The sequence below is a fragment of the Lolium rigidum genome, chromosome 7, assembly GCF_022539505.1.
Source record: "Lolium rigidum isolate FL_2022 chromosome 7, APGP_CSIRO_Lrig_0.1, whole genome shotgun sequence".
NCBI classification, from domain to species: Eukaryota; Viridiplantae; Streptophyta; class Magnoliopsida; order Poales; family Poaceae; genus Lolium; species Lolium rigidum.
This window is the reverse complement of record NC_061514.1, coordinates 75,803,003-75,813,299: the sequence shown is the minus strand read 5'-3', so window position 1 is coordinate 75,813,299 and position 10,297 is coordinate 75,803,003. Positions and strand designations below refer to the sequence as shown.

The following is a 10,297-nucleotide window of genomic DNA, read 5'->3' as shown; positions in this document are numbered from 1 at the left end:
GTTTACAAATGTCAAGATGTGCGGTTGTCTGATATGAGTCTACAAATGTGGCACGATAAAAAGGACTAAGTCTGTGCACCACGACTCGACAGTAAAATAACCGTCAGGTACAGCATCCCAGGAAAAGAAAACTATGCCTGAAAGTTAATGTTCCTGTCATGTACCTCTGATGTTTAGCTGACATAAAAGCAAATTTCTGTCAAGTTTGGATTCTGCAGGATAACGTATATTCCTGTCGATGCCAAGATGGCAAGAAAATGAGCTAGAATAAGCAAAAGGAAGGAACTGTTGGTCACACAATTGATTAATACATCACACAGCATACTGAAAAATGAGAGAACTTACACATGATACCAAATGCTTTGCTAACCATAACTTATGTCAAACAGCATAGGAATACATGTTCAGTTCTTCGCATCTAGCTTGATCAAGTTAAGAGCTAACAAAAAAAAAAACCCAAATTTGCACACCATCACTTGAACGTTGATGTTGTATCCTGCTATTTTAGTTGATCATTTGACCCAAAACGAGAGTTAGGGACACCAATTCAGACAAGGTACTAGTACTACAAGCATAGCTGAGGCAAACTCATTCTAACAGGGCAAACCTTCAAATGCAGTAAGACAATAAAAGGAGAGCATCCATTCCAAAGATAGTGAAGCCAATGTACCTTCAGTTTTTAGTTATGTATTCTCTTGCATATCTTGTCTCATGAATGCAGAAGTATCATTCACTCCTTTCACGCATCAAACATTTATACTGTCTGGATGCTAGTTTCTCTGCAATCTTGGACAGGTCAAGTAAATTGAAGTCAAGTTAACACTTAACATGGAGTAAGAATGGCAATATTATGAACTAGTAATACCAAAGGAAATGATTTTTTGGAACAGATATGTATGTTTGTCATTTTCATTCTAAAACTATTTTGATGTCAACTATCAATACTTAGAGAAACAAAAAAAAAAAAGCTGCAACCTTCCGCAATAGCATTTGTATAGGAAGTTAGGAGCAGGTTTGTCTCAAGGAGTACAGTAACAGTTAAGTTCACAAACATGTACACACACCGGCACTCGCTAGGCCTTTCAAGCTTCGGTGGGGGAGGCAGGGCGCAAGAAACAAACCAGCAGCACTAGCACACCAACAGTACCCGAAGACATCGACCCAACCTGTAGCCGTAGCATCGCCAAGAGTGGCTCATAACACTCCGAAATATGACGCCTCAAAGGAGATACGACATCCAAAGGCGCCGCCATCATCCGGATCTGTGTTTTCACCCTGGAATGATGGACGGAGGGGTGTCGACACTCCACGAAACACCTCCAAGGAGGAAAACATTGCCCACAAGCGCCGCCGTTGCCGGTACCGACCAAGTCGAGCAAGACTCGCGTCCGAAAACCCATGGCCACTGCCTCCAATGAACTATCTCGAGGAGAGCCCACACCACCAGGCAAGCAAGACTACCGGCCACAGGGGAGACGCTGACGAACAAACCAGCCAGTGGCCGCCGCCCCGGCATCCAAGGAACTACCACACCCTGCGTGGTTTTCTTCACCGCCTTCCGAGACCATCGCTGCCTCGACTTCCATTCGTCGCTCGACCAAGCAAGATCCTCCATCAGGCCGCCAAATTTGCTGGCCGGACGACCACGACAAGACCGGACCACCGTCATGGCATCCACTGCCTCAGCGATGCCGGCCAGAAACCCACGGGCTTGAAGCCTTGCACGAGGGCAGAGATACACCGACTGCATCAATCAGCAGCCAAGAAATTGCATCCGAAGCACCACGCCACCCACCACCTAGGAAGGACAGGCCGGCTGCCCTCAGGCCTTTGCTCTGCGCGCCAGAACGCTCTGGCTCCATGCGCGGCGCGTCCTGCCCGGCCACAGACCACACGCCGGAGCCAACTCGACGCCTCCGGCCACCGAGTGCAGAGCTACGCTGCCTGCTACGAGCCAGCACACCTGCAGCCGCTGAACACCGCCTCCACCAAACCAGAGCGGCGCCGTCGAGGTGCACCGCTACCGCAGCCATGAATCCCGGGGCCGCTGGCCCGGCGCCCGCAGACCTGCCGCCCAAGAGCGCCGCTCGCGCGGCTGACCGCAGCACCGCATCTCCAACCACCATGGGCCGCCGCCCTGGCCTCCGGTCCCTCCCGCGGGTGCCGCGGGCAGAGCACCCCCGCCCGCCTTTGGGGACAGGGCCCGGCGCCACCGCGTGTGTCTTCGGCAGGAGAGAGCAACGGACCGGCGGCGCTAGCAGCCACCGGGGGCGAGGTGACGCGCTCGAGCTGGAGGGAGGCGGCGCGAGGCTAGGGCTTTGAGAACATATCTAGTGCTACCACCCCTTTGGGTGGTACGCTACCGTACAAAAACGTATTTTATCATGTCAAAATTATACGAGTGGCTCATGAAGCATGTCCCACAACATCCAAATTTCATATCCAAAATCGACATGGACATTGAGAAAAAAAGAGAAAAGCAGGTAGCACTATTCATGCTGCTTTTCTTTTTGTTTCTCAGTGTCCATGTCGATTTTGATATGAAATCTTGGGACGTTGTAGGGACATGTTTCATGGCACTACAATTTTTCGTATAATTTTTTGCTATAAATATTTTGTCAGCATGCAGGGGTAGTAGCTAGATATCTCTCTAGGGCTTTTGCCGCGGGTCGATCGGAGTGGTAGTTCGGTTCGGTCGGACTGATGCTGGCTCGGTCGGACCAACTAGTCAGCTGGCCCACATGTCCGGTAGCACACGAAATTAAACAACAATCGCCGCGCCGCGCCGCGCACCTGCTGCCACGGCCGTCGCCGCCGCCGGAGCACGGAGAGACGACCATACGTACTGGCAGCAACAGAAAAAAAAAAACGACACAACGAATGGGCTGAAATGTGCCGGGCCCAAACAAAGGCTAGCACCCGAAGAGATTTTATAAACCGTCCCGCTCCACCCTGTCCCTTCTGTCCTCCCTCCTCCTCGCCCGTCTCCCTGCAAGAAATCACCGATCATCCTCGCTCCTCCTCGATTCTCTTCCTCTCCTCCCGCTTCTCCGCCAAGATGGCGAATGGCGAGCCACCGGAGGGTTGGGCCGAGTGGCTGCGCCGACTTCTCGAGCGGCACCTCGCGCGGGCCATGGTGGCGGAAACCAAGAACCGGGGCAGAGGGAAGAGGCTGGAAGACGGCGAAGGATCCGCGGCAAAGTCCTCCCAGGAGCCACCGGAGGGCTGGGCCAACTGGCTGCGCCGGCTTCTCCAGCTTCTGCAGCGGCACTTCGCGCCGGTCAAGGTGGCGGAAACCAAGAACCGGGGAGAAGCCAAGAAAGGGGAAATGCCGGAAGACGGGGAAGCACCCGCGGCCAAGTTCCCCCAAGAGCTCACACTCGACTCCTCGGCCCCGCCACTCGTCCCCGCGCACCAGTCGGCGTCCGAGCTCGTCATCCCCGCCAACCAGACCAAGAACGGGTCAAGGAAGCGCGCCGCAGGCTGCGCAACAAGAAGCCCACGGCGGCGAACACCTCTTCGTCCCAGCAGCCCGACGGGAAGATCGAGCCCGCGGCTGTCGTCGTCGACGCTCACGAGCCCACGCCCGACGCCCCGCGCCCGCGCCCGCCGTCGTCGCCGAGACCGACACTAAGGCCGGCAACAAGACGCGCCCAAGAAACGGCATGGCGGAGGTACCGAGCGGGCGGCCCAAGAACTCGCCCTCGAGCCGATCGTCATCGAGCACGACGCCCTCAGGCCGACGATCGCCGAGCAACAGCGCGCGCCCAATGCCGCCGTCAACGAGCCAAGGCCGGCCAGCGCGTTGGACGCCGTCCCCACGCCCAAGCCAAGGCTGGGTGCCGTCTGCCCCGACCCCGACCCCTCCAATGGGTGGCTCAAGCCCAAGAAACCGCGGGCGCGCTGGACTCCTGTCCCCCCGCCGCCGCGCCTACCTCGCCCGACGCCTGCGCGCCGTGCCTCGCCTCCCGCCAGGCCGACTCGGCCGCCAGCTTTTGTGCTTCAGGTACAATCCCTCATTCTGCTTTAGATGCTCTGTTCAAACTTGTTCAGTTCAGAATCGTGGAATTTCACAATCCCTCATCATGGTTTGCATGTTCTGGTCAATCTTGAGTACTCTGCACAATTTAGAAACTTGTGGTTTCACAATCCATGATTATGCTTTTGATGATTTGTTGAATTTTGAATACTCTGTTCAGTTTATGTACTTGGGGTTTCACGGCTTTCAGTTCACAAGTAGAGGTTTAGAGCCAGCCAGGGCTCGGTAGGAAACTAAAATTTAGGCCCTAACTGTCAAGTATCCAACTAAAAGTCATTTTTATCGAACATTATGGTAGTAGTATAACCTTCTCAAAGAACTAAATCTTGCAAAAAAAAGATTATTGGAACTCTTTACTGTTAATCTGGTATCTTCTAGCCACATGAGATTATTCTAGTAGCTAGGTGCGATTTGGACAAGAGTCCAATTGATATAGCACACAAAACAATTGGCCAAAAGAACAAAATAAAAATGTGAACCAAAACACTCACTGCACACGTATGTTAATTAGAGTGTACTAGAACGTACCAGCTGATTGATGGAAAGAGCACTGGTTGAAAAGTAAAAGATCATGAGGTTGATGTGTTAGTTTGCCGGTAAAGAGGAGTGTTCTGTTTACGCAAACAGCTACTGCTTCATTAATCCATTCATTAGCAATACATACAAAGTATTACTGTAGTAATTAACAAAATGGGAGCCCTCACATTCTTGGTAGTTACACGGCCCTGTTTACAGCCATGCAAGTTCTGAATCAATAATATTTTGTAGGGTGATGAAAGTGAAGACCAAGAAGACAATGGTTTCGGTATCAAGAAAATGTTTGAACCTGAAGGACAAGAAGTAGCTCAGAAGGAAGATAATGAAAGAGAAGAGGAAGAAGAGTTACACCTCAAGTATTGGATCAAAAATAAGGAGCTCAGGGGCAGGGGGAAGGGCAAGGATACAACTCTGTGCCTCATTTGCTATTTGGAGCAGAGGGAGGAAAGTTCCTGAAATTGCCAATACAGAGAATGATGTCTCTCGGTCTCTCTCTCTCTCTCTCTCTCTCCCCGTTATATTCTGTGAACTAATAGCACAATATGAAATGAATCTAATCCTTTTATCTTCTGTTTAGGCCAGCCGGCATCTAAAAGATGCTCACAATATCAAGAGGAGGGACCACGTGTGCAAGAAAACAGGTTGCTGGGTCACAGGAAGGAACAAGAGGGACATCGGCATGCACCAGATTCTCTGCCACAACATGTAGAAATTGATCGACCTGGTCTTCAGTCAGTTTGGACAGGACAGGAGTATCAACTGCGCAACCATTGTTCAGTCTTGGCTTAAAGCTTAGGTTATGGTTGTCTGTGTAATCACTGCAATTAGTCAGTTCATGTAGTAAACAGAGGCGTGTGAATGCTGGGTTTGGGCTCTGAATTTGGTATAGTTCCACCCGTTCTAGAGTACGACAATCGAGGTTATTGGTACATTTTGGCTTCGACTCTTTCATTCATGATGAAAATCATAGTATCTCACTGTTGTGCCGTGAGAGCAAGGTTGACAAAAACAGTTTATACATCAGTTGTATACACAATTCATCCTCTAGAAATTTTCCATATATGCTGGTAGGAATTCAGCAAAATGACACATGACTGCACATGTTCTGGGGTGCTGTTCAGTAAAGGTCTAGGGGATATGAAGTACATCCTCTATTCCATAATATTAGTATATTTTTAGTTTGCCATAACATACTACATTATGGAAAAGAGGGAGTAAGACTTCAAAAGTTTCTAGTTGTATGGAAATTCTTGTGGAACTTTTAATGTAGAAACTACAGGGACACAATAGATTGAGACATGAATAGTGAAATTGTTGTTTAAGATGCCTTGCTTTACAGTGAAATTGCTGTCTCGACAGAATTCTTGTAACTTGACCTTCTGTGATACGCACCCGATCTATAACCTCATTAATCCATTGGGAAACACCACGAATTCAGATACAAGATTCAAATCCAAGAAAGGGAAGGAGAATAGAAGCAGTAGTCTGGGTTGAGAGGAGCAAGGGAGGAAGGAGATCAGAGCCAACGCTCGATTACAATTTGGCTTCCAAAAGTTAAATCTCCAGAACGTGGGCCCACCTCCAGCTGTCGACGCCTCCGACAACTGGCAGCTATCTCCTCCGTTGCTTCACCTCACGTGGTCAAATCCAGACCGCTGAACTTGCCGTTCAGTTTGTGATCACGCCTTGCACGAATCACCTGGGCTTTCTGTTGCTCCGTTCCCTGCTGCGCGATGATCTCCTCTTGGTGCTTGAGCTTCATTTTATTCTGATGATTATCCAGGTTCTCCTTGTGCCATCTTCGAAAGGTCCAAGTATTCGTGCACAGAAGCACCTCAAACCGAATAGCCATTACTTAGATTCAACACACCAACAAACTGCAGGGCACATAGAATATATTACAAAATGAGTTAGAAGCATGCGCCATCTCCTTAGAGAAAATGCAAGATATGAATTTTTGATACTTTGGCACTAAATTTGTATGCCGTATAGTATAGTGCTCATGCTGTGGTCGCTGGTATCATGCAAACTTAAGAAGGTTGTTCAAGGATTATCAATCTTAGGTCCATATATATGTTCTTAGATAATGACCACCTTAGTACCATGTAGGATCCACTTTTCTGTTTACATTCTGAATGTTAACTTGTACAGGAGATGAATATTAGTACATGGGTAAGTGGTGTGGATCCACTACTCGTTTATACAGATTTTAAAGGAAGAACTTTCTAAGCAGAATTTAAAAAGTTTGAACAGTACAATGACATTTTACCTTGCAAAATCGCTTGAAATTTTAGTGGATGGAGATCTTGTTTTCAGGAAAACAAATAGGATTCATTGAGAAACAGAGGCCAGACCACACTTTCAGAATGTCGACGCCTTTGAGTGGCCGGAGGAGAAGGCCACAAATACTGACTGACCTAGAGAGCAAAACTCAAGCTAATCCGCTCATCATCTGCTTAACATAATACTCGAATGGTAACCATTGTGCACAGAAAGGAGAAATAGAACTGCAAGTCATGGAGTCTCGTTGACACTCATCCAGCCCTCATAATATCCAAGACAAAAAAAGGATCCCAAATTGCTAAACAATCAATACACAGATGCACACACACAAAAATATCATTAACCAGATTCAAAATTAGATTTGTTGACAGGTCATAGCATTGCATAAACATCACATAAGACTTCAAAAGTTTGTAGTTGTATGGAAATTCTTGTGGAACTTTTAATGTAGAAACTACAGGGACACAAGTAGGTTGAGACATGAATAGTGAAAGTGCTGTTTAAGATACCTTGCTTTACAGTGGATCACAAATAAGTGGCGGTTTCAGCATTATTTCATTCAAATTTTTGAAAAAATGACGGAAAATCCTGTTTTAGATCTTTAGATTGGAGAATTGAAATTTACATGCATAGATTTATCATGAAAACCATTTCTAGAATTTTCTAATTTTCTTGGGTTTTATATATTAGAGTAGGAAACTAGTGGTCAGAGTTGCATCTTGAAGGCCATGTTATTGTCCAAAGTGGCAATCTTTTGTGAACCTGAGGGAGTATCAAATACATATGCAACTGTCCATGTCGACTTTCTCAGTGAGCCTGAGTCCACATTCAGAATATGTTCATTAAATTTTCATGAATACATAATTTATATAGAGCATAAAATGAGAACAAAACACATGGCAAGAGCAAGGAAGTACATTTGACATGGAACGCTGCAGGGCATCATTAAAATTTGCACGAAACTCCGACTTGTGACAAAAGGCTGCACTTCAGGATAACGAGCTCTATAAAACAAAAACTTTGCTGGTAGGATAAAGAAGCACTGTTCATCCACAGTATCTTAATATGGAACGGTGGTAGAGGCATAAATAATGAAACATGGAAGCAAATTGGTTCGGGTAAAAAATCAAAATGGCCTCGATCTCCTGTGGTTAATAAAATACAAAAAAATATAATCTAATAATAGATTCAAGCGCATTAAAGCATCAAATGAATAAAAATGTCCCTTACTGGTAACAATAGAGCCATGATATCAGAGAAATCTGCTAGATATGCCTGTGTATAGATGAAGACAAAAGAGTAGGATTGTTCCACAGTAACACATAGGAAAACACAAAAGATATTTCCACTTCTGTTCTTTATTTATTGAACATACTTTAAGAAAATGTATCAGTAAGAAACTAATGTTATACTGTAATTTGGATGAAGTAAATCTTCCCCATTAAAAATCTTGGAGTTCAGTCTACATGCTAGTTTGTCGGCCTTTTCAGTTACACTATCAAATTAAATGGAACCTGACTATTACAAGGATTATATCTTAAGAAAAGGGAAACTAAAAGGGTAAAATGTAATGCAAATGGTTAGTAGTGTAGACAGATGTACTCTAAATGAAAACGTATTGGACAGTTCAGAAAAGGAAAGTAAAAAATATATGCCAACTAACGTTTGGAGAAAAGATAAACGGAACATGCCTCCGTTGTCATAGCTTGCGCCCACAGGATTGGAAAAGTTGGGTCAGCATGAACCTACCGGACAGGTTCTAATGACATCAAAGAAATGGGCTATAAAATTACAACAAGTTATCTATCTAAGTATTTGTGCAAATCCAATTCATCCTTGCGAGACTGGGTGTTAACCATATGGGGTTCGGCCAGCTGCACCAAAGCTGAGGTAAAATTTCTTCCCTGGTGTCATTTTCCAAGTTGAGAACACCTATATCCCGGCAATAATTCTTATATTTCCAAACATGTGACTCACTATCTGTGAAATAGACACAATTTGGCTTCAACTGGGGAAATTCTTTAGCACTAAGGGATTGTGACTGGTTATACCCAAGAAACAACACCTGATCATGCAAGTCCTTCATTTCCACAAGCTCTTTTGCTGCCATATCAACTTTATATAGCAATATTTTCTTGGTCTCGCATATGAGCTTGTTGTCATCCGTATCTATGAGGTCAAACTCCCTGCGAACTTGCAGCAGATCACCGCACGGAGTCTGAACAACATACATGCACTCAGGGATATAATTCTTCATGCAATCTGTAATTGTATTCATTGTGAAGGTAGGACTGGTGAGATCAAAAGTGTCGACTCTTCCGAATCTCGTGAATGCGTACAGCAAACCATCCGTGTAGATGCATTGTTGGTAGTCCCAACCTGGCGGCAGCAAGGTCCACTTGCAATCTCCTACCCTTGCAAACGAAAGCTGAAGTGATAGACCGTGAATGAGAACTACAATGTAGCTTCCTGTGGACGGATCAGGAAATATGAAAGATTGGTGGTAGAAGACGTCACGAAGCTCATCGAGAGCATGAATTGTCATATGGTGACCAATATATTGAAAGTCTAAGTCAATGTCGTGCATTGGGTCCCACAACTCATACTTGTCAATTGTGCCTGCGTCGTCAAAGATCGGCTTCACACTCTCATTGGTGATTACTGACGGGAGAGCAATCTGTTGACCAGTGGCCACGTTGACAAGGTGTAGCTCGGACTTCTCATCAGCAGTAAGAAGCCAGCCATGTGAGGACCCAACCAGATACCTACTGCGGATAGGCGGATCTGGAAGAGTAAAATTGTAGACTCGCTTTTCTGCGAGGCTGTAGAGACAAGCTACGTTCTCACCAGCAGACTCGGACGTGTAGAGGAGGCAAGGGGTCTGAAGCCTTTTGTACAGTTCAGGCTGGCTGCATATGGTGGTGCACGCAGAGCGCCAGGAGGAGCAGACAGATCCGGCACGCATGAGGTCAGGGATCTCCAGGAGGGCAAAGATATCCAGCAATACATCCTGTGGAATCTCCGGCGAATTTCTGACCACGACCTCAGTTTCCAAAAGCGGTGAGTTTCTCTGAATTTCCTTGAGCGAACAGGAAGAAACAGATAGGAGCTTACGCAAAGTTCTCAACATAATGGCTCGAGATCAGTATCCTGGCTAAGCTAGATGCCTTCACGGCTTCACGAGAGCAACTGCAAAACCAGGTCTTTAGGAAGACGAATTGCTTCTGCGCACCAACCACAAGTGTTATCTGATCTCAGGTGAAGCACATTGACGACAGGCAGGCAGGCTCCTCCTGGCTGCATTTATAGGGTAGCTGAACCAGCTGAGGCATCACTTTTGATCCGAGTAGGAGATGTAGTCCGAATCCAAGAACGATAAGAAAATCGCCCGATTTTTTTTTTTTTTTTGCGGCCACAATGTGGAAGAGATTCGGATTT

The 10,297-nt window shown here is 46.4% G+C and overlaps 1 protein-coding gene across 1 annotated transcript; it reads right to left on the bottom strand.

Annotated features, from left to right (window-relative positions):
- Nucleotides 1-8,442: 8,442 nt before the first annotated feature.
- On the bottom strand, nt 8,443-10,137 carry LOC124676771 (F-box protein At5g25290-like). The gene has a single exon (XM_047212800.1). The coding sequence runs from the start codon at nt 9,987-9,989 to the stop codon at nt 8,667-8,669; it is 1,323 nt and encodes a 440-aa protein (XP_047068756.1). The 5' UTR covers nt 9,990-10,137; the 3' UTR covers nt 8,443-8,666.
- Between the last annotated feature and the right edge of the window lie 160 nt (nt 10,138-10,297).

Bases quoted from the DNA above. Each gene is read 5' to 3' on its own strand.
- LOC124676771 (XM_047212800.1), bottom strand. From the start codon at position 9,989: ATGTTGAGAACTTTGCGTAAGCTCCTATCTGTTTCTTCCTGTTCGCTC.